We start from the raw sequence: 23,606 nt of genomic DNA on the forward strand, positions 1-23,606 counted from the left end.
TAGTAGGTCCCTAATAAATATTTGTTTCCTTAATGAAGCATGATACTATTTTATTCAGGCTGAGGAATGATTCATAATTTCTCCCCATGTCCTTATGCTTCAGTAATACGGTTGTTTTTTTTTTTTAATCAAAATAATTTTTTAAAGAGGAAAAGGAGAAACAATATCCTATCTTCAGTTCCCCTCACTGTGGGACTTTGGATCAGTCACTTGATCTCTTTGGGCTTCAATTTTCTTATCTGAAAAATTGAGAGAACAGTATTTACCTTACACAGTTGTAAGGTTAGGGAATGTACATAAAGCACAGAGGAAACCCTCCTCAAATTTTAGTGAATAACAGAAGTATTTACCATTTTAAAGCACTTACCATATAATATTAAACACTTAATAAATGTATGGGACTCAAAACCACATCTGACTCCAATTCTGTCTTTCTTTCGGCTTCCTTCACATCCCTACCCCCGTGGCTGAAAATACCCTCCCCAATTTTAAAATATCAAATTAAATGTCACCAGATGAAACACTGCATCTTAAAAGTCATTTTTAATCCTCGACTGTACACAATCCAAATCTTGGTAGCAGCATCTGACAGGGTAAATACCAACTCTTGTGCAAGGGTCTTTTATATCCTCAACCCCTCTGATTCTGGAACTGGTTCCCTAAACAAAGGCAGACTTCTTCAGCTTCTTCCAGAATAGACAATAGACATGGTGACAGTGATGAACCCTTGAGATCGGCTAGTCTTTTTCGACATTGATGGAGCAGAATTTACACCCTCTGATTCACTCCATCTCAATAAATGTCAGTGATGCCTTTCTATCTACTTCTGCTATCCAGGAACCCACCTCTTTAGAGTGAACGCATATGAAAGGCTCATGATTTGTAATATCAAGAAGTAGGAAGACAAAGAGGTTTGAAGGATTCTGCCAAAGGCAAAGCTGTATGAGGCTCTCTCCTGACTACATGTACACCCTATTTTTGGATAACTCATTCCCAACTGAGTCTGCTCTTAAGGGTACAGAGCAGGGTCATTGGGTATTACCTTAACTCCCATTGCCCCAGTACCTAGAACAGTGCCAGTGCCTGGCACACAGCAGCATTCAGTATATTTGTTGGATTGATGGATGGATAGATAGATGAATAAATAAATAAGCTTCAAGAATGGGGCTCAGCAAACAAGCTAAAACTCTGCCCTCATACCTGGTGACACTGGCTGTTCTTTAAGAAGAAAGAAATACAGAAATAGTACAAAATCTCAGGTGCAGAGAAATCAGTGCCCTCTGAAAGTTGAACCTCCTCAGGAGCCATCAAATACCCAGTGCAAAGTTTCCTAAAATATGACACAAAAGTATAAACTAGAAAAGAAAAAAGCAACAAATGGAGCTTTAATAAATTCACAAAATTTTAAACTTTTGCTCTTCAAAATGAAAAGGCAAGCCACAGACTGGGAAAAATAGATGTAAAAGATATAACCAACAACGGACTTGTGTTTAAAATGAATAAAGAACTCTTACAACTCAATAAAACTCAATTTTGAAACAGGTAAAAGAGGCTGCGCCCAGTGGCTTATGCCTGTAATTCCGGCACTTTGGAAGGCCGAGGCGGGAAGATAGCTTGAAGCTGAGAGAGGCCAGCCTGGGCAATAATAATCAGACCGAACTGCTACAAAAAAAAATTTTTTTTTTTTTTTTAAATTAGCTGAGCATGGTAGTGTGTGCCTGTAAGCCCAGCTACTCAGAAGGCTGAGGTGGGAGGACTGCTTGAGACCAGGAAGCAGAAACTGCAGTGAGCCGTGATCGTGCCACTGCACTCCAGCCTGGGTGACAGAGTGAGACACTGTCTCAAAAACAACAAATACGATGGGTAAAAGATGTGAACAACAAAGATATGGGGATAGTAACTAAGCACATGAAAAGATGATCAATATCACTGGTCACTAAGGAAAGGCATAATCAGCTACCAAATACTCAGTGCATGCAGGAAAGACAGGGTGGCCAGCTGCCACTTTAGCGCCAAGTTCCTGCCCAGTAAGTCAGGCTCAGGGACACACCGTGCACACTTCCCTCCCTGCTGCCACTATTATTCTACTCCACTTAGGACTTTCTACTCCTAGGCTTCTTGTGTGAGACAAGAAACATCACTGGATGAGGACAGCAACTCAGTAGAATCTTCTCACATGGGCCAAGATTAGAGTCACCTGGGCACCGGAGTTCAAATCTCTTCTCCTAGACCATCAGTTTCCACAAGGTAGAAAGTAAGTTACTTTACACTGTAGCAAGATACAATATAAAACTTGGGCTTTAGGGACAGATACAGCTAACACTGAAGGCCCTCTCTTGCTGTGAGCCTAGGAAAGTCATTCAGATTCATGTTTCTCATCTGTAAAAGCTGAAGTACCTTTGAGACCAGACGCTGCTTATCCAATAGCCCTTATCTCCTTTCTTGCTGGTAGACATGACTGGACTTTCTAGTCTACGTGACTCAAAGGATAATTCATTCATCTAAGCCACTCATGATGGATGATCTTACTTGCTTTGCCAATGACAGGAGTGAGATGACCCATTTCTAGCAAAGCCATGAGGCCGGATCTGCTGGAGCTTCCAGGAAAAGACTTCCTTGCTTTAGAAGGACACGGAAAAATTTGTCTCTTTTGCCAGGCATGGTTCTGTCAGCATTTCCTTCCCGGAATTACAGTAGCCATATTGGGACCATGAGGCGAACTGGCGTGAGGATAAACAACATGGAGGATGGCAGACCAAAAAGATTTCAAGAAACTAATTCTTTGGTCTTATCACTGAGCCACTGAATTAACTAACCTTGGAGTAACATTAAATTAGGCTTTCTTGTCATATGAAATGATAGTTTTCCTATTTAAGAAAAATTTAATCAGAATTTTGTAATATGCAATTGAAGATAACTGATAAACTATTTTGCATGTAAAGATGCTTTAAGATGCAATTGTATAAGATACTGTAGAAAACACCTAGCCAAGTACTTCAAAGCACCCAAACAAACCCTTCCTCCTTTTGCAGCTCACTCTCATTAATAGCTCACAGGCCTTTTCCAAAAACCTGGCTAAAAGTTCCCACTGTCTCTTAAGAGGAAAGTTCCCTGCCTTTGGAAAATGGGGACAAAGGATCAAAGGCTCCCTAAAAAGGTCCCTCAATATTATACTTTGTCCAAAAAAAACACAAAAACTCCCAAACAAAAAACCATTGCTAAGAGGATGGTGGTGAAGGTGCTACAGTCCAGAACAACAGGATAGTATGTTCCTGCAGGGTAAGCCACAAAGGCCTAAAAAACCATGCTATGATATACTGGAGAAGGCAGTTTGTGCCTAAGTGGAAAACTAAATGCACCTAATTCCCCAGCAAATCCACTTTTCCAGCTCTTCCTTCTTGACACAGCTGCTTTGACGGAGTACTTCTGTCATGCTCTGTGTGCCTTCTAAGCCTGCCTAGGCATTTCTCAGCCTATCATCAGGAATAAATGTCTGCAAAGCTAGAAACAAAAAAGGTGAGCTAATTTTCCAATTCAACATTACTTCCCATTCAAGCAGTAGACAGCAGCTTAAGGATGGCCCAGACTCAGAACTTCCAACTAGTCTTTTCCTTGCACTAACTCTTTCTTTTAGCCACCAAATCCAAATTGCCATGAGATTCTGGGATCTGCTACACCAAGAGATACCAAATACCCAGCCTGACTACCTCAAGGCAACTGCTAGTCCAGAATGTGCTCCAGAGTATTTTGCCAACTGACAGAGCAGAAGGAAGGGTGCTCAACTAGTAATGAAAAGGAATGCCCAGAGGTGCCAGGACAAGCCTTCACTGAAAACCTTGAGCTCCAGGACCAAACAATGCAGGCTCCCAGTCTTTTTTAACTTGAGTAGCAACCACAGGCAAATCCTGAAGGCTTTTCAGTATCAATCTTTTCTAAAACTAAAGGTTATAGCAAAATTTGCCATAATCATCATCCTCCCATTCCCCCTGCTAAGTACTTTATTTCTGCCTCACTCGGGGTCATAAATTTGTCTTACTTCAACTGGGCAAAATCTGCTCCATGTCTATTCTGCTCTTCAAGTTCAACCAACCTCCCTAACCCTTGCTGCTGAAAAGCAGCATGGGGCTGGCTGGCTTTTTCCCAAGGGAGTCTGCCAGGTGATAGCCACAGGCCAATTCACAACACTTGGCCTCCAGAGGAATGTTAGGTCCACGTATGTACACACTGGCTACCACTGATGATTTCTCACTGGGCCCTCTGCCAGAATCCTTCTCTGAGCCTTCTTACCCCCATGCATTGAAATAACAATGCTCTAGCAGTACCAGGAAGAATGCCAGAATTTACATGCTTGACAATTATACCACCAGCTTAAAGTACAAAACCATAAAACCTCCAATTTGGGGTGAGTGGGAAAAGACAATGATAATCTGGTTAAGTATCTGCTTACCTGAAGATTTCAGGAATTCTGAGTTCATCCTGTGTACTCCTATCACTTCTTGATCCGCTGCCCACCCAGCCCATACTCATAAACTACAGACTACTAGCCTATTTCAATTCTATTTGCACATACTGATCCGTTGGTATATGCCATGACCCTGAGATGACAAAAATGAAGAGAATATAGCTTCTGCTCCTAGGAGTTCACAGGCTCTAAAGAAGACAAGTTATGGAAATAAATATAGTATTCTACTATTATCTAGTACACTGGAACACAGTTTATAATATTGGCTAGGAACAAAATTAGGTTTTGTTTATTCTTTTACAATTATCTCCTAATTGGTGGTAGTTGTGGGGAACTTGAAAGTCCTAGTCTTAGCCATTTTAGAATTGGTTTTTCCAATGCTCATTTTCAAGAAATACTGGAGAATAACCTAAGTAAGTTATAGAGTTATAAGATCCCCAACAGATGGAGAGTAGAAAGGTAAAACACACAGAAAAAAAAGAACTCCTTCTCTGCAGCAGTTCATGTTGTTAATCACACCCTTCATGAAACTTCTACTCTGATTTCTTCTCCTACCTCACTAAACTGGTTAAACAAAGAAACAAAAAACCCACAAGCTTTCTACCAGTGATCTGTCACCTTAAGATCTGCTTCCTCGCCCCATCCTTTAAACTGAGTTTCTTAGGGGGTTGTATATTATGTTTCTCTTCTCTTTTTCTAAGCTAACTTGTTCATGCCTATGGCTTTAACTACCATCTATATGACTCCCGTATCTATAAATGCAGTTTTACAGTCTTACCTGAGCACCAACCTGTGTTTACTGGACACCTTACCCTTATTGCCCCCAAAAACCCTCAAAACTCAGTCTATACAACATTGTCTTTCTTCAAAAAACTCCCCACCTTCCTTCTACAGTCTCCCCCTGCCACCCCCATCTTGACTGGCAGAATGTCCCAACACACTCCTATGCTCAAGGAGAAACCTGGGAGCTAACTTCTACTCCTGTCTTCTCCCACCAGCCATCGAGTCCTACTAATTCTATCTCTTGTCTCTCAAATCTGTCCCTTCCTCCCTATATTCGTTGCTATAGTCTTATTCTACTCCCTCATTATCTTTCTCCTATGCCAGGGGACCGGTTGGCTAGTCATATCCCCCACCAAACTTAATTCCCTTAATGAGACAGACACTATTTTCCTCATTTTGAATTGTGCCTGCCCTCCCCAAAATACTGCTGGCACAGTGCTTTGCATGTTTGTTGAATGAAGAATAAATGGAGGCCCTGTGAAGTATTTCTGCATAACAATCTACAGTATTATTCTCACCTAAAATCTATTAGAGATGTAATCAGTCCCAAAAGTTTGTTTTGCTGGTAGGAAAAAAAGAGAAAGACCGCACTTCAGAAATAGAAGCCACTGTTGTCTTTATAAAACACAGAATTGTGCTGCTGCTGCTGCTGCTGCTGCTGCTGCTTCTGTTGCTTGCTTCAGAAGGAACTGTACATTACAGCTGCTGGGATAGTTTCACGATGGACTGGACAAGGTACAGCTCAAAGCAGGACACAAACACAAGTCTCAAAGGGAAACAAATGCAAACAAGTACACAGCTGTGGGGATCCAGAGACATTTCCCCATCCATGCTGGACTTGAGAGGGATAAAAAGTTTAGAAACTAAAGTGAAACCCAGAGTAGTCACACATGCCCACCACATGGCTGCTAAGTGCAACATCACGCACCAATTAGGCTGGACTGTGTGCACAGGAAAGTAATTTCATTTTTCCTTATTGCTACTACACCAAGGGACTCAGTGCATTTGACGAATGTCTTTACTTGCACAATTCTTGGAGGGTTTCCTATTTTCCTCTGTAGAGAAGGAAATCTCCCTTTCCCACCTCATTCTGTTTTGTTTTTAGCTCATTCCTTCCCCTCCCTTTCTTGGATGCCCAAACAGCAGCCAGAGGTTCTAAGTCAGTATGAGTAGAGTAAGGGGAGAGCACCAACCCAGCCTCTCTCCCTGCTCAGGGAGAAGGCAAGTCCTATTAAGTTGGAGGAAAGAGAAAACCAGAAAATACCTCCTTCCCAATCTGCTTAGAAGGCCAAATAGTAAAAAGTGCCCTGCATATCCCTGCCATGATCAGATTTTAAGAAGGAAGGTATTCCAGCTACCATCCTGGATTGGCCTAGGCCCCATATATAAATAAAAATAACTTCCCCCAATGTAGTTTCCAAAACTGCCTTTTGGCTAGTTTGAGATGATTTTTCTACCCTGAAGGGGAAGAAACTTCCAACCTTGTTAGTTCACAGGATTCCAGGTCCAAAATTGTCCCACCAGCCTTACAGATATCCTATGGGCCAGCTAATAGTATGCCCTTGTCTGCCCATCTTGAGTGCTGGCCTTATTCACAAACAGAAGAGAAGTATCCAAAAACACTGCTGCTTAGCTAAATAGGAGGCCACAGAGAAGCTATCTAGCAGGTGGGCATTAGGAGCTTTTTAGGTAAGTTTCAAAATTCTAGGTACCTTCTTCTTCGGCTTTATGTTAAGTCTAAGTTCCCAGCAACAATAGCCCCAGGCTTATCCCTGGAGGCCAGTGTAGCACCTCAATCCCTAATGGATCAGGTTGGACTGGATAAACAATCAAAGAACAGGGCTCTCTCCTTTCCCACCTTTTATTCAAATTCTCTCCATTCTCTTCTCATCACTCTTTCCCTTATGTCCATCCCCTAACACTCAATCCCAGGATACCCAAGTAGCTCAACCCTAAGACAATCACAGAAAAGGCAGGTCCCAGGTAAAGAGAAAAAGAACCAGATTTAGTAAAAGCAATGAGAGAAACCAGCTCCAAGGAGTGGACAGGTATGGAAAATGCCAGAAACCCTCCTGACTTCACACAAGTTGAGCAGGTCAGTTGCTCTTCTCTAGTATAAGCTTGAGGGCAGTCCAGCCCAGGTGAACATCTCTGGGCTTGGGGAACAGGTTCTTGGTCGTCTGCAGTCAAGGAGCTAAGCCTGACCTTGCCAGTTAACAGTGGGATCATTGCAGCCATGCAGAGATTTCATCATCACATAGGCAGGCAGGCAGGCAGGCAGGCAGGCCGGCCAGCAAGCAAGCAGAGTGAATAGTAGAAAAGGGAAAGGAAGCCAGGGAAAAAGAGAAGAGGAAAAGGAAGGCAAAACAGTGGTACAAAGGGAGAAAGAGACCCATCTAAGAGGATGAGGCTGGGGGTCCCCCAAGCACTTCCTTGAAGCTTGGGTAAGAAGCACCACTTAAACCAAATCCACATGAGCCAAAGCTTGCTGCCAACACCACTTCTCCATCTGCATCCACCACCTTTCAAACAAGAATAATCCTCAAGGTCAGGGTTATTTTTCAAGTCTCAAAAATTATTTTTTTACAAAAAAATCAGAGTAAGAAGTCATTTCTTGTCATTGCCCAAAGCTGATTCTCTTGCTTTTTTATTTCTTGAATGGCATATGCCATGCCAAAGGGCTAAAAATGCATTTCAAGCCCTAGCTGATAACCAACTGGAGAGAGTGAGGCAAAGAGAGAAAAGGAGAGAACACAAACTTGTTGCTGGGAGTAGAGGCTGCTACCTGCTCCCTATGGACATTTGCAAATGCTGGTGAATGACTGGACCCTCCAGGAATAGTGCCCTGATCCTAGCCCCAAAATGTACCCAAGTAGAGAACATGCAGAGCCCACTGTCCCAGAAGAGCTCCCCTCCCCAAAGGGTGACAGAACACGAAGTAGACTGTATATGAAGGCAATGGACAGGGCAGATGGAGTGTTAGCATCACTCTCTTTAGGCACTTGTGTAAGGAATGTAGGCTCTCCAGTGAGCTGCCTCCTCCCAGAGCCCTCCATTCTGTTCTTCAGCTGGGCTTGTGCCTATAGGGCACCCCATGCTGTAGCCAGCAGGAAAAAAGTAAAAAGGAGGAGTTACTCAACAGTCCTGATGCTTTCTCCATAATGAATGTTTGTGCTACGTTTTGTGAGTTGCTGAACAATGTAGCCAACCGGAACAGAACCTGGGACAGATTGTTTTGCATAGCAAATCCCGGTCATACAAGGGCAGCTGAGGAAACAGTAGTTCTAACTCTATAGGCCAGGATTTAGACCCTCCTTCCTCCAGCTGGCCTCCAAGCCTGGGCTAGGTCTAAAGTAATCATGGCTTCATCACCAGATCAGATAGATCCAAACCCAGGCTCCTCAAAAAGAGGAAATTCCACACTGAAGTTGCAACTCCCCATCCCAAGCGGTGGGGCAGGAAAAAAATGAACAGTCAAGGAAAAGGGGCAGGGGGGGATGCTTGCTTCAAGGCCAGCAGAGACCAAGCTAGAACCACCACCTACTCCAGTCCTGCAAGACAGCCAAACCCCATGTCTCAAGACAAAAAGAAAAAAAAAAGCTCATGCCACCCACTCACATGCCCTAGTGGGAAACCAGGAAAAATTCATTTGTGTAAACAGAAGCAATAGGGAGCAGCAAAATTCCCCAGCCTGTCCACAGGACACACTGGAATCTAGGATGAGCCAAAGGGTCAGAGGACAGTCCAGAGGAAGGAAAAAGATGCACTTGCAAGAAAGAGTGCAGGACAGTGCAGAGGAGGGAGGCTACAGCAAGAGAAAGGTATTATCTGCACAGAGGAAGGATGGAGCCCGGACCCCATCTTGGGGTGATAACCACCCCCTCCCTACCTAGCCAGGTCAGAGAACAAATCAGGTACACAGTTCATTCTGATGGCTCAATGTTTCCGGGATATAAACTCATCAGGCATGGGAAGGATTTCCAAATTTTGGCAATACACTCAAGTTATGGTATAAAAATAACATTTTGTTTTCTCTCTTTTTTCTCATTTTAGACCTAAGAGTTTTTTGTTATAAGACACCCCAGTTAAGAAATATTGAAACACAAGAGACTTGACCATCAAGGGAGAAAAGAAGCCAAGAGTGAAAAATGCTATGAAAGTAACTCCAGACCTGGGTGGGGTGGGAGGTAGGAGGAACAAGGAGAAAAGGAGGCATAAGTGGAAAGGCCAGGGGCCAGTCATCTCAGCAGCTCCAAGACTTGTCATGTTTGAAAGTGCAAATGTCAATGGATTTTAACCATCTTGAGGTTGTGATCTTTTAAAAAGCTCAATGAATGAGGAAGTTGATTCCTTCAAATGCAAAATAGCTGGCTTTCTGGCTGGAGGTTTGTTGGGTCTGGGGTATTTCTTCCCCATCTACCTCCTCTCCCACCCCCACCCCATTCCCCAAAGAAAGGTACAAAAGGTTGCAGTTCTGCAGCATTACCGTTACAGGGAAGGCACTGGTTACCCACCAGCGGGCGGAAGGAAGACAGGGTCGTGTCACTTCAAAGCTAAGTGCCATAGTGCCTTAAGTATTACTAGGGGCTGGATGTCTGTCAGGGAGGAGAAGTAAGGTGGGGCAGAAAATGTGGACAGAGAGGGACAAGGGGAACGGGGGGTGGCAGCTGGGGGAGGAGCAACCAAAACCATTAAAAAATCTTCCTACAAACTGGATTCTGAACCCATTAAAACATCTAGTATCCTAAAATATTGATCTGGGTCTGGTTTCATTTTTCTTCTTAAACAAATCTAGTCCTTTTCTGATTAAGGCTCCTAAAAAATCCTTCCCTCCTCCCACCCACTTTCTCAAGCCCCTCACTTTCCCATCTAAAGTATCAAACCCAAACCTAACCAGCTTTTGTCTGCAGGGCTACAGAGTTGACCTTACCAAGCTGTCAAGCATGAGTCTTTAGCACTGTGAGTCACATGAGACACCTGTGTGTATGGTGGGCACCAGTGCTGCCCCTTTTGGTCCATTGGGGTCAGGGCCAGATGTGACAAGATGGGGTGAGGGGTGGGGGACATGAGGTTGATATCAGAGATTTCTGGCTGGTGGTCTGTCTTGCTGGCCCTGTTCCCCACTCTTACACCACCTCTACAGAAGGAAACAAGGCGTCCTACACTCCTCCCTACCCCACCTCCCTCCTCCTTGCTTCCTCTGGATTTGGGTGGCACAGCTCCTGGGGCTTGGAAAGCTTTCTTCTATCCAGTGAGGTAACAGCGTTCTGCCTTCAAGCGAAGTACATGGTGCGCAGAGTATCCTGATGAACCTGCACGGCTTTGGCCAGGGCCTGGGGGTCCCGCCCATTGCTTTGCCCCGATATGTGGCTCCCCTCTCCACTGAAAAGGAAAAAATGAAAGAAGTCCTTCCTGGTGAACTGAGCTGCTGCTAATTCCCTCACCCAGCCCTGGGATGCCAATTCCCATACCAACTTAAGAGAAAACCCCAACCCAGGATTGGGCAGACGAGCCCAATGACACCAAATTGGACAGCACTCCTTTCCTTCTACCCAAGGAAAGTTGAGAAGATCTGGCACAACAGGCTGAAGCAAAAAGGAGGCCAACCTGATCCCAGGTCTCACCTGTCATGCTCCTTGTCCACCAGGTGGTATCGTGCCCGGAAAGCCACCAGGCGGGCATAGTAGGCAGGTGCTGGGATAGAGACAGAGCGTGTGCATCGTACGTAAGTGTGGCACAGCTGGTACGTCAGGATCTGGAGCTCATCCGCTGTGAAACGGTTGTCATCCCAAAGAACATAGTAATGGGATGGTCGGCTGGTGCCCTGGGAAGATAGGAAGATGAGGGTCCCAGGCTGAGCAGAGGAGATGGCTGATAATAGGGGAACAGGATCACTATTAAGAATACGGCTGGGTAGATAATTCACCCATGAACAGGCAGACGCAAAACTACCAATGTCATAAAGCACTCTTTTTAAAGGCAACCTGCAAGTGTACTCAGGGCTTATTAAGAGAGCAGTCCTGGCTGGGAACAATGGCTCATGCCTGTAATCCCAGCACTTTGGGAGGCCAAGGCGGGTGGATCACTTGAGGTCAGGAGTTCAAGACCAGCGGGGCCAAAATGGTGAAACCCTGTCTCTACTAAAAATACAAAAATTAGGCCGGGTGCAGTGGCTCACGCCTGTAATCCCAGCACTTTGGGAGGCCGAGACGGGCGGATCATGAGATCAGGAGATCGAGACCATCCTGGCTAACACGGTGAAACCCCGTCTCTACTAAAACTACAAAAAAAATTAGCCGGGCGTGGTGGCGGGCGCCTGTAGTCCCAGCTACTCGGGAGGCTGAGGCAGGAGAATGGCGTGAACCCGGGAGGTAGAGCTTCCAGTAAGCCGAGATCGCGCCACTGCACTCCAGCCTGGGCGACAGAGCGAGACTCTTGTCTCAAAAAAAAAAAAAAAAAAAAAAAATTAGCTGGGCATGGTGGCGCATGCTTGTAATCCCAGCTACTTTGGAGGCTGAGGCAGGAAGGCAGGAGGACCGCTTAAACCCAGGAGGCAGAGTTTGCAGTTAGCTGAGAGTGTGCCACTGCACTCCAGCCTGGGGGACAGAACAAGACTCCACCTCAAAACAAAACAAAACAAAACAAAGCAAACGAACATAATTTGGATGTCATTCAGTGATGACTGATATATTCTAGAGGCAATGTGAATAAACAATTCATCTTTGACCCATTGGAACCCCAAGATATAGCCCAGCTACCTGGATGCCTGCATGGCTGCACAGATAGAAGTCAAACTCAAATGGGTGGGTGATGTTGGTGTCCACTGTGGTCCCAGCTGGGATGTTACCACTCTTCCCAATCTGTATAGAGACAAACACAACCAAGATCCCAAGACCTGCCTGGCCCTAACTAGGACCCTGGCTCAATTCTACTCTGACTTCACCAAAATCCCAAGAACAAAGCCAAAGTTGCTATTCCCAGAGGGTACTGAATCTTAAAATAATATGCTTCTAAAGTCACACAGACCTATGTTCAAGTCCTATTAGCTGTATGATCTTAGCAAGTCATTTAACCTTTCTGAGGTTAAACTGGAGATAATAATAATACCTACCTCACAGGGTTGCTGTGAGGAAGACGCCTTGTACAGTATCTGGCACATAGGAGGAGTTCAATAAATGGTAGTTCCCTTTCCCTTCTCTGGGAGCTGGTCTATATATGGGGTCTAGGCCAGGGAGCTAGGAGGAGGGAAAGGAAGTATAAGGGAAGGAGGGGAGGAGGTGGACACTAGTGAAGGCAGTGGTAGAGGAAGGACCACAAGAGCTAGGAGGAGGGAAGGGGCCAGGGAGGATGGACAGGACAAGGACTAAATCCCCAGCCTTTATCTCAAGGGCTTCTTCTCTATTAAGATAAGGGAGACAGAAGGAGGGGATGGGAGGTCTCAGTCCCTCACTCACTCGCTCATTCTTGTCAGCACAGAAAAGGCGGGTGTGATGGCGTTTCTGCACCACAATATAAGTGATTCCAGGCTGGTAGTCCTTTTCCAGTTTGATGCAGGCATCACGAATGGCCAGTAGCTCATAGTGGAGTATCTAGGCACAAAATGGAGAGGGACACAAAGAAACACACAGTTCCTCTTGAGTTCACATACCCTTCTGAACTAAGGAGTTGCCACTTGTAATATAGCTTTTGGCTCAGTCTCCCTTTATATGCTGATGCTCAACAATTAGAGATGATAGGCCCTTCTTGTCAAAAGCAGCCTTATACTCAGTTCACTTAATATGTTCCTATAAAACCTTGGCCAGGAGGCTTGGCATCAGAAGACAACAAACATCTGGTTCTTGTGTATAAAGAGACCTAATATCAAGACACAGAACCAAGGTTCACAGAGAAATCACTAAAATTACAATGCCCAAAGTTAGTTTCACTCAGGATCAGGCAGCTAATGAGAGTTCTCTTTTGGGCTCCAAGAGCAGACAGGTTGTGGACCACCAGAGAAGAGCAGACATACAGCTCCATAATGGGTGCAGAGAGAGTAGGTGAATTCAGTCCTACAAAGCAAGCAGGATTATTAGAAAATGGGCTAGCTAAAGGAAAAGCTAGAAGTAAATAATCATAGGCAATAGTTTCCTATGGCCATGGATGTCAGATATAGAGGGTCAAAACTGTATGGTACAGAATGATAGACTTTGGAATCAATTAGACTTAAATCCAAGCTTTAACTAGTTGTATTACATTGGGCAAGTTATTCAACTCCACTAAGTCTCATTTTCTCCACATCTGTTAATGTTACTAAGACCTGTTTCACAAAGCTGTTATGAAGACTAAGATAGACAATTAAGTAAAAGCATAGAAAACCTAGTAGGGCTTAATAACTGCTGATTGCTTTGCTAAGCAATTTGAATTTTAACCCAAAGCTATGTGAAGCCACTAGATATTTCTGAACAGATATGTGATATGATAAATGTGTCTGATATTTTAGAAAATACTGGATGACTTAGAAATTGGGCATAATGGCCAGGCACCGTGGCTCACGCCTGTATTTCCAGCACTTTGGGAGGCCAAGGCGGGTGGATCATTTGAGGTCAGGAGTTTGAGACCAGCCTGGCCAACATGGTGAAACCCCAGCTCTACTAAAAATACAAAAATCAGCTGGATGTGATGACTCATACCTGTAGCCCCAGCTACTTGGGAGGCTGAGAAAAGAGAATCACTTCAGCCTAGGAGGCAGAGGCTGCAGTGAGCTGAGATCATACCACTGCACTCCACCCTGGGCAAGAGTGAGACTCTGTCCCCGCCAAAAAAAAAAAAAAAGAAAGAAAAAAAGAATAAAAGAAACTGGGCCTAACAGTTAAGAGCATAAACTATGGAATCAGACCAATGTGTATGAATCCCAGTTCCACTCCTAATTAGCTTTGATGACATTGAAGAATCCTGTAACATTTCCAAGCCTGTTTTCTCATCTGTTAAATGTAAATACACTATTATTCCATAGGACTATTGTAAAGCATTAAATAGAACATGTTGGATTCCACTCAGATTTAGGGAAAAAAACACACACACACACACACACACAAAACGTGAAGTGCTTAGCACAGTTCATGGCACACAAGAAGTTCACTGGAACAATAGTTATAATACTATTAAATGGTAGTCAAGGATACCAGTTCAGGATAGAAGTTAAAAAAAAAAAAAAATGAAGACTGGCAGTGAGAATGAATAGGAGGAATATTATGAAGGAAGGTCAAAAGAGCGTTAGTCCTCAAATGCAATCTCCAGACTATCAGCGTCGCCTAAGAACTTGTCAGTATTGTAAATTCTTGGCCCTCATCCAAGACTCATTGAATCAGAAACTCTAAGGGTAGAGCCCTTAAAACTGTTTTAACAAGCCCTTCAGGTGATCTTAATGTAAGCTAGCATTTGAGAATCACTGGTCTGAACAATCAGTCTCCAACAGGAACCAACTACTTAAATAGGCACTGAGAGTCTTCTATTATGAGAAGAAAAATCTACAGATGCTTGTATACTCCATCCCTCCGTTGCCATCCTTGCCCCCAAGTCTACCCCATTTAGCAAAATTCCCTAAGAAGCGACACACCTCCCAGTGCCAATAGCTTAGAAAAGGTAGCAGCACCTAGCTTTCCAGCCATGATGTGAAGGTTTTCTCCACCTACTGTGGGCCCTACCTGGGGTAGCTGGCCTTCAGGGACCCCATCTCGGTAGAAGATGATGCGGGTAGGCTTGAAGCGGGTGGACTTGTAGAACTGGATGAGGAGCTCACGCACCATGTAGGACAAGTCTTCGATGATCTCTTGGCGTGGTCGCTGTACCCGCACAGTAGCACAGTATCGGCTGGGGTGGGCATCCATACTGCCTACCACCTGACAGTCAGAGAAAAAGGATTAGCTCCTAGAACCTTCACCCTCACTGTCAGGCTATGGGTTTGTGGAAAGGCTTCTTAGCAAGAAAACTGCAACTGAATGAGTAGGGCTTGGGATTCAAAGAGCCCTGGTTTCAATCTCTATTCTATCACACAAGCAGAAGTTACTCAATCTCTCTGATCTTTTTTCCTCTTCTCAGATGTTGATAAGAACACCTGCTTGCAGTGCTACTGTGGTCCATATTAAGCACCTTACACAGGGCCTAGCCCACAGTAGGTACTTGATAAATTGATTTCTCTACCCTTTGCAGAGGAGCATGTGAAGGTTTAGTACTACCAGATCAAACAATGGCCTCTTCCAGTCCCAAGTTTATCCTTTTTCCCATTCAAATGCTAATCTACCCAGGAATCATGACCATAGTAACAGTGTTCTTGTGGTTGATGGAAGAAACGCCATTTAGAAAGGAGACAGTGGCCAAAGCCTAGGAGGGATGGCCACAAGAAAAACAGGGATAAGCGTATTACAGGGTTTCCCTGCACTTACTGAGGTTAAGACCAGTGTGCCTACAGAAATGTGAGGGTTTAGGAAATACAAGTGGGAAAGGAAGTCTGATCCCTAGCAATTTGGAAGCCCCTAGGAGACAAAGAGCAGAAAAGTCAGGAGAGAGATAGGAAAAACATCTAATCTATTACACAGTGAGGATGGGCAGAGGAAAGGATAGTCCCATCAACTAAGTAACTCCCTTTAAAGGGATTTCAGAGAAGATACAGTCCCTCTCCTACATGCCAAAAGCAGGCATGGGGAGAGAGACATTCAAATGCAGAGCAAGAGTGATGCAGAATGAGTCAAGTCTCTGGCTACACTCTCACTACTCTCCCTGAAAAAAAACACCATACAGAGCTACCTTTATGACATATCAAGGGAATGGGAATTGGGAATAGCGAGCTAAATGGAGATCTTATGAAGGGTCAAGAGCCAGAGCTGAGGGAAGGAAATCATGGGCAGTTTTGAGGACTCAGAGTGAAGAGGAGAACTTTATGAGGCAGCTAGAGAATATCACTCACTGCTGTGATAGAAGGTTTTTTCCCATCCCCTGCTGGGGGGTGTGTAACATCTGCTCCCAGGAATATCACTGGCTGTTGAAAAACGGCAGAGCTGAGCAAGGAAGAGAAAACAAAATGGTGAGGCGTTGGGTCTTCTCTAGCTGGCACCATCCAATACCCACTCTGCTCTTCTCCCCCTTGTGTCTGATTCACTCTGCCTGGCCAGGGTCCTATCTCTTCATCAATTCCCAGCATGGTACCTTGAAAAGGGCAAGTGGACAACAGAGTTCATACCGCTGGTGTGGGACTAGGATGTTGTTAATGCCACCAAGTTTGACATTGATCTTGAGGCAGAGGTTGGACAGAGTCTGAGGTGAGGTCTTGACCACATTCTTCACCTGCACACACTGCGTAGCCATTCCCAAGAGCGTATCTCCAACACGTTTCACCTCAGCTATGGGCGGGGAGAGAAATGATTAGTGCATTCAACAAACATTTACTGAATGCCTACTAGATGCCAGGCAGTGTATGAGGTGCTAGCGAACACAATGATGACAGGAAACACATAAGGTCCCTGCTCTCATAGTGCTTACTAAATAGGGACTAATTTTAAAAACTGTGAAAATTACAACACTGATAAATGACACGACAGAAAACTTCACGGAACAATGACAGCATAAAATAAGAAATAAAAACCTAGTCAGGAAAGGATTCTTGAGTAGGTAATGATTGAAATGAGGACAGCAAAGGACTTAGAGGAGAGGGAGTTTGAGAGAGAGCATTCTAGGCAGAGGGAACAACATGCAAAAATGCACCCTGCTAGAAGATAGCAAGATGTGTCTGAGAAACAGAAAGACCATAGCAGCTAAAAAGAAGAGCAAGGGGAGCATGTTGTAAGAGAAAGAATGTGGTCACTAGACTGACCTATTTGAGGAGATAAGGGTAGCTTACATTAACAAGACGGGTGAGGGCCGGGCGCGGTGGCTCATGCCTGTAATCCCAGCACTTTGGGAGGACGAGGCAGGTGGATCACGAGGTCAGGAGATCGAGACCATCCTGGCTAACACAGTGAAACCCCGTCTCTACTAAAAATACAAAAAAATAGCTGGGTGTGGTGGCACACGCCTGTAGTCCCAGCTACTTGGGAGACTGAGGCAGGAGATTCGCTTGAACTTGGGAGGCAGAGGTTGCAGTGAGACGAGATCACACCACTGCACTCCAGCCTAGGTGACAGAGTAAGATTCCGTCTTGGAAAAATAAATGAAATGAAATAAAATAAAATAAAATAAAATAAAATAAAATAAAATAAAATAAAATAAAAATACGCCATAAATTATTTGTGACACATTTTGAGTCTGAAGTAGTTTTTTGGTCATCTCAGTAAGGATATCAACTAAGCGAATGGGTCTCGTGGTTCAATGCTCAAGAGTAGTCTGAAATGGAGATGCAAATTTGTGTGATAATTAGGTACAGAGAGTAGTTGAAGGCATGATCTTGAGATCACTAAGGAAGATAACATAGTAAAAAGAGAAGACAACCTAGATCTGAATCTTGAGGAACTCCCAGTATTGGCAGAATAAGACGATGAGTCAGCAAAGGACAAAAAATCCAGAAAGCTAGAAGGGAGACCAAGCTAATGTCGTATCATGACTGCCAAGGGAAGAGAGTGTTTCAAGAAGGAGCAAGTGGTCAACAAAGTGAAATGCGTCTAAGAGATGAGGTAAAATCAGGACCAGAAATATCCTCTGGAATTAGTGATATTAAGGTTAAAAAAAAAATTAGTGTACAGAGGCAAAAATTGTTGTGGTGATTTAAGGTACCAGGAAGAAAATGTAGGACTGACCAACAATTTGGTATGCTTTCAATGGAAGAGATTTGAGCATATTTAAAAAGATCATATCTACTTCCAAGAGAGATGGAATAGTGGCAAGCCAGTTCTACAGATAGCACTCAGAAAAGCCAGATAAAATATAAAAATCATCTTTTTAAAGGCAGCAGAGAATGCTGAGAAAACAAGAACTAGATGGGGTAAAATTCCAGAGAGGGAGAAAAAAAAAATCTCAGAGGTGAGCTATCTTCAGCAGTTGCTTTTACCCTGGGTACATTTGCTGAATCCAAGTGTGGGTAGGAAGCTAAGAGTCTAAGCTCTGCACCACTGCCATGGAAAAGAAAATCAACAGTTTTTGCTCCATTTAGAGATAGATTAATTCTAAACATGAATGATTTTTTTTTAATCATTAAAAAAAAAACACTTAAAAATAGTATCTTCATGACCCCGGGATTCCTGTTCTTTTTTTTTACTGAGATGGATTCCAAGTTTGGTAAGGATATAAACTATCTAGAACTCTTTTTTTTTTGAGATGGAGTCTCGCTCAGTCGCCCAGGCTGGAGTGCAGTGGTGCGATCTCGGCTCACTGCAAGCTCCGCCTCCTGGGTTCACACCATTCTCCTGTCTCAGCCTCCCAAGTATCTGGGACTACAGGCGCCTGCTGCCACGCCCAACTAATTTTTTTGCATTTTTAGTAGAGATGGGGTTTCACCATGTTAGCCAGGCTGGTCTCAATCTCCCGACCTCGTGATCTGCCCGCGTTGGCCTCCCAAAGTACTGGGATTACAGGCGTGAGCCACCGCGCCCGGCATTATCTAGAACTCTTATACACTGCTGGTGAAAGGATAAATTGGTATACTTAAAATCCACTCCTGGATACACTCTCAAGAAAAAATGGTTATATATGTTCAAAGGACACATAGAAGAGTGTTCACTGAAGCATTACTATTATTATCATTATTATTTTTTTGAGACAGAGTCTTCCTCTGTTGCCCAGGCTGGAGTGCAGTGGCATGATCTCAGCTCACTGCAATCTCCACCTCCCGAGTTCAAGCAATTCTCCTGCCTCAGCCTCCCGAGTAGCTGGGATTACAGGCACCTGCCACCACACCCAGTTCATGTTTTGTATTTTTAGTAGAGACGGGGCTTCACCATGTTGGCCAGACTTGTATCAAACTCCTCACCTCAGGTGATTCACTTGCCTCGGCCTCCCAAAGTGCTAGGATTACAGGCATAAGTCACTGCACCCAGCCTGAAGCATTATTTTCAATAGTCAAAAACTGGAAACAATCCAAATATGTACATTAACAGAACGGATAAATAGATGGAAATTGTGTTATATTCATATGATGGAAAAACTATAACAAATCACAACTTTATGTTGCATGAAAGAAGTCAGACACAAAAAAAGTATATACTATATGATTCTATTTATATAAAGTTTAAATATAGGCAAAACTAACCTATGGTATTAGAAGCCAGAATAGTGGTTACCACTGGTAGGAGGTTGTAGTGACTGGGGCTGTGGTAAGGTTCTGCTGCTGAACTGGGTGCTGGTTACACTGTTGTGACACTTTATGAAATATCACTAAGCTGAACATGTAAGATTTCTATATATACAATTTAATAAAAAGTTTACATTAAAAAAAATATCAGTTTAGTGGAGAGGAAGCAATTAAATATACTAAAGACAGGATAGGTATACTACCTGATCAGAACAGGGCAAATGTGACACTGTCCTTCTACACTCTCAGGGCAACCAAATGCCAATGGGACCTTGCTTTGACCATCACAAGGAGGATGCCATTTTACCCAGCCTCCCAGGAGGGATGGTGAAGGGTCTTTAGAAGAGTCTGACGGCTGCTCTTTTCTGCTGGCTTAGTTCCTAGGCAAATGACTCCATTGCCTAGGAACTAAGCCAGCAGAAAAAGAGTACCAGTCAGATTGTCCAGGTGATATAATCAAGGAACTGCATGTAAATGAAAGAAACTCGAGGTCCCAATAAAATATCTGAGGCTAGAGAGAAGTGTAACATAATTGAGCCCAGGAAAGGGAAAATTCTGATTAAGTACTGCCTTTCCCAAGCATGCTGTACCATTCCCAAGACAAAACACTGGATTTTCCCTTTAATGGAGGGAAATCAGAAACATGAATACTTTCTCAAGGAAGTTCTCCTAAAAAGCATCCTTATCATCCATACAAGGGCCCAAGAAAGACAAGGACTGAAGATCAAACAACTTTTCTCCATAAGTTAATTACTAAGTATCATATCAGTGAAAGGCACTCCCTTAGGTGTGTATATAGAGAGGAAAGATTTCAGAGCAGAATCCGATCCACTCCACAACAAAGTATCAAGTAAGGTAGTAACTGATCAGTGGTCTGATACACTAGAGGAATCCAGAAAGAGACAAGTTCACTCTCCAGGTGAAATGTCAAGAATAAAAAATAAGTAGTATTTAAACTGGGTATTAAAAGATGGAGAGAATTTTAAGGGCAAGGTGGGGGACAAGAAGAAGAGGATACAGATATTCCAAGTAAAGGCAAATGACGTGAACAAAACCAGAGATTGAAAACCACAGACAAGAAATGAGCACTCAGAGTGTCAGCTACATGCCAGGCACTGTGCTAGATTCTGCTTTTTATATAATTAATTCATGATGCTCAGAACGGTTAGGTAATGTGTCCAAGCCAGTTGACTGGTATAGCCAGGATTAAATTCAAATTCAGCTCTCTTCAACAATTCCAGAACCAGCAATCATTCCAGTATGAGTGGCAAGCGAACAGTGCAAGATAAAGCTGAAAACATTAAACTAAGATCAGGTCCATTAAACCCTTTATGCAGGAATTAATAGTAACCATTGAAGGTATTTTTGATAGTAGAGTCACAAAAAGTCTTACTTGGAACCCATTCAAGAAAGTCTTGAGGCAGGGCATGGTGGCTCATGCCTGTTATCCCAGCACTTTGGGAGGCCGAGGCGGGCAGATCACTTGAGGTCAGGAGTTCAAGACCAGCCTGGCCAACATGGCAAAACCCCATCTGTACTAAAAATACAAAAATTAGCCAGGAGTGGTAGTGCGCACCTGTAATCCCAGCTACTTTCAAGGCTAAGGCACGAGAATCACTTGAACCCGGGAGGCGGAGGTTGCGGTGAGCTGAGATGGCACCACTGCACTCCAGCCTGGGCAACAGAGCAAGACTCTGTCTCAAAAAAAAGAAAAAAAGGAAGGTTAGAACTCAGTTGAGAAGTGTGGATCAAGAGCAGGGTGTATTATCTTGAGAAAAATGTGAAGAAGAACAATGAAGGTGAAGCAAAAGGACAGACTGTCTCCAAAGTTTGAATGAAGGTACTTAGAAGCAACTGTGATGTCAAATACAGAAGTAGGAAAGACAAGGTTTATAGAGAGGACAAACTACTGAAGAGATGGTCCAATAAAACACTTTCTAAGAGCAGACACTACATCTGTTTTATTCATCAATATATCCAGATCTTGCACAGTGTTCCATACATAATAGGTGATCGGTAACCTCTTGAAGAAGAAAGGCAGAGAGGCCAAAGGGACAGACAGAAGTTGCAGAGGGTTCAAGGGTTGAATCAAGATTTTAATCACATATAATAATAGGTGATGATTGAAGCAACTGAAATGAATGGGAATTTTAATAAAATGTAAAGGCAGAATGAGAAGGCAGACAACAGGAACCTGTAGAACACCAAGGATTCCTGGTAATGACAAAAATAAATAAGGAGAGATAGAAGAAAATATCCAGAAGTCAAGAGGACAACTGAGAAAAGTCATTGGCAAGCCTGTGCAGAGATTTAGGAGAAAGGTAGACAGAAGGCAAGATGGCTGAAAGAGACATAGAGAATACAGAGAACTCATTCAAAAAGGTTTTTTTTGTTTTGTTTTGAGACAAGGTCTCATCACTACGTTACCCAAGCTGAAGTACAGTGGCACAATTGCAGCTCACTGCAGCCTCAACCTCTTGGGTTCAAGAAATCCTCTAGCCTCAGACTCCCAAGTAGCTGGGGCCACAGGTGCACAACATGACTGGCTAACTTTATTTTTTCGTAGAGATGAGGTCTTGCTTTGTTGCCCAGAGTGGCCTCGAATTCCTGGGCACAAGCGATCCTCCCACCTTGGCATTCCAAAGTGCTAGAATTACAGGTGTGAACCACTGTACCAGGCCTCAAAAAGTTTAATGAAGGAAACAGGAAGACAAAAGCTAAAAGAGACGGCAAATTTGTGGTAATGTGCATTAGGATGGCGGATCTGAATATATTTGAGGGTTGAAAGGTATGAAGTCCCAAAGGTAGCAGGATGGGTTGGGAAAGAGAACACAGAGGAGTTGAACAAGGTAAAAGGAACTCTTACTCCTTCGAAGCAGGAGAAATGGAGACGGAAAATGGTATAAAAGAAAAGTGCTGTGACAGAAATTTATATAGTCATTCTTATTCTAAAAAATGAGAGGAAAAGAGGAGAGATAGCAAGTCTCTCAAAAAGTCCAAGTAATTACCAGGCAACACGATACTAACAGGACCACCTATTCTGCTTGGTTGCGCTGCACAATGTCCAGATAAACAACGCACTCCTAAGGATAGGAATCTAGACCAACTCATCTCTGTACCTGGCCCAGCTTAGCCTGGCATAAGGACCAGCACACAAAGGACCCCAGTAAATGTTGTTGGGAAGGAGTGTGTGCAGATAATTAGGACCTGGAATCACTCAAGGGCTCAGGCATGCTATTTCTCCTATAAGAGGAGCACTGACATTAAGTAACAGCTCTGGTCAAAGCCAAGACTCTAGACTGAGTCCTTCCCAGGAGACCCCAGGGAGCTACGCTGAGAAAAGTCCTATCACCATTATCACTGTACCAAGAGAACTGTACCATACACTGGCGTCTTCCCTGGCAGGATGACAATAATGAGCTGCAGCCCTGAGTAGGTGTTCTTGAGATGCCGGAACATAGGCTCCACGCTGTCTGCCCCCTGGGCATATTTGCAGAAACAAGGCTGACCCTGGATAGGCATCCCCGCATCCTTGGAAATCTTCCGCAGCTGGTCTGTGAAGTTCCTGTACACATGCATGGTCACAAAGGAGGCAGTGAGTCTCACTTGAATTCTTCTGACAAAAATCCATCCATCTTAGGTGTTTAGCACTGTATGAGGCACTGAGAGACTGGTTTTTTGGTTTTTTTCTTGAGACAGGGTGCTCTGTCATCCAGGATGGAGTACAATGGCACAATCTGGGCTCACTCAAGCCTCGAGCTGCCAGGCTAAAACAATCATCCCATCTCAGCCTCCTGAGTAGATAGGACTAGAGGCATGCCACCATGCCTGGCTAACTTTTTTTCTTTTTAGTAGAGATGGGATCTCACTATGTTGCCCAGGCTGGTCTCAAGTTCCTGGACTCAAGTGATCCTCCCACCTCAGCCTCCCAAAGTGCTGGAATTACAGGCATGAGCCACCGCATCCAGCTAACACTGAGATTCTAACATGAATGATACACAATAATAGCTAACGTAAAAAATACATTTATAGTTGAGTAAAGTAAGAGAGTACTTGCTAAGTGTTCGATGGTACAAGCAAGGAGATGAGGAAGCCCAGAAAAGGGAC

The 23,606-nt window shown here is 43.8% G+C and overlaps 1 protein-coding gene across 2 annotated transcripts in view; it reads right to left on the bottom strand.

Annotated features, from left to right (window-relative positions):
• Positions 1-524: 524 nt before the first annotated feature.
• Positions 525-23,606, bottom strand: part of LOC103225124 (argonaute RISC component 1) — a 46,840-nt gene continuing 23,758 nt past the window's right edge. For both annotated transcript variants that reach the window (XM_007979428.3, XM_037997039.2), the window contains exons 12-19: positions 22,880-23,064; positions 16,461-16,620; positions 16,188-16,278; positions 14,929-15,123; positions 12,700-12,834; positions 12,004-12,105; positions 10,870-11,069; positions 525-10,627 (exon numbers count right to left, since the gene is read on the bottom strand). In XM_007979428.3, coding sequence (XP_007977619.1) covers positions 10,519-10,627; positions 10,870-11,069; positions 12,004-12,105; positions 12,700-12,834; positions 14,929-15,123; positions 16,188-16,278; positions 16,461-16,620; positions 22,880-23,064 — 1,177 coding nt within the window. In that variant the 3' untranslated portion in view covers positions 525-10,518. The remainder of the gene's footprint in view (positions 10,628-10,869; positions 11,070-12,003; positions 12,106-12,699; positions 12,835-14,928; positions 15,124-16,187; positions 16,279-16,460; positions 16,621-22,879; positions 23,065-23,606) is intronic.

Source organism: Chlorocebus sabaeus, chromosome 20 (assembly GCF_047675955.1).
Source record: "Chlorocebus sabaeus isolate Y175 chromosome 20, mChlSab1.0.hap1, whole genome shotgun sequence".
Taxonomy (NCBI): domain Eukaryota; kingdom Metazoa; phylum Chordata; class Mammalia; order Primates; family Cercopithecidae; genus Chlorocebus; species Chlorocebus sabaeus.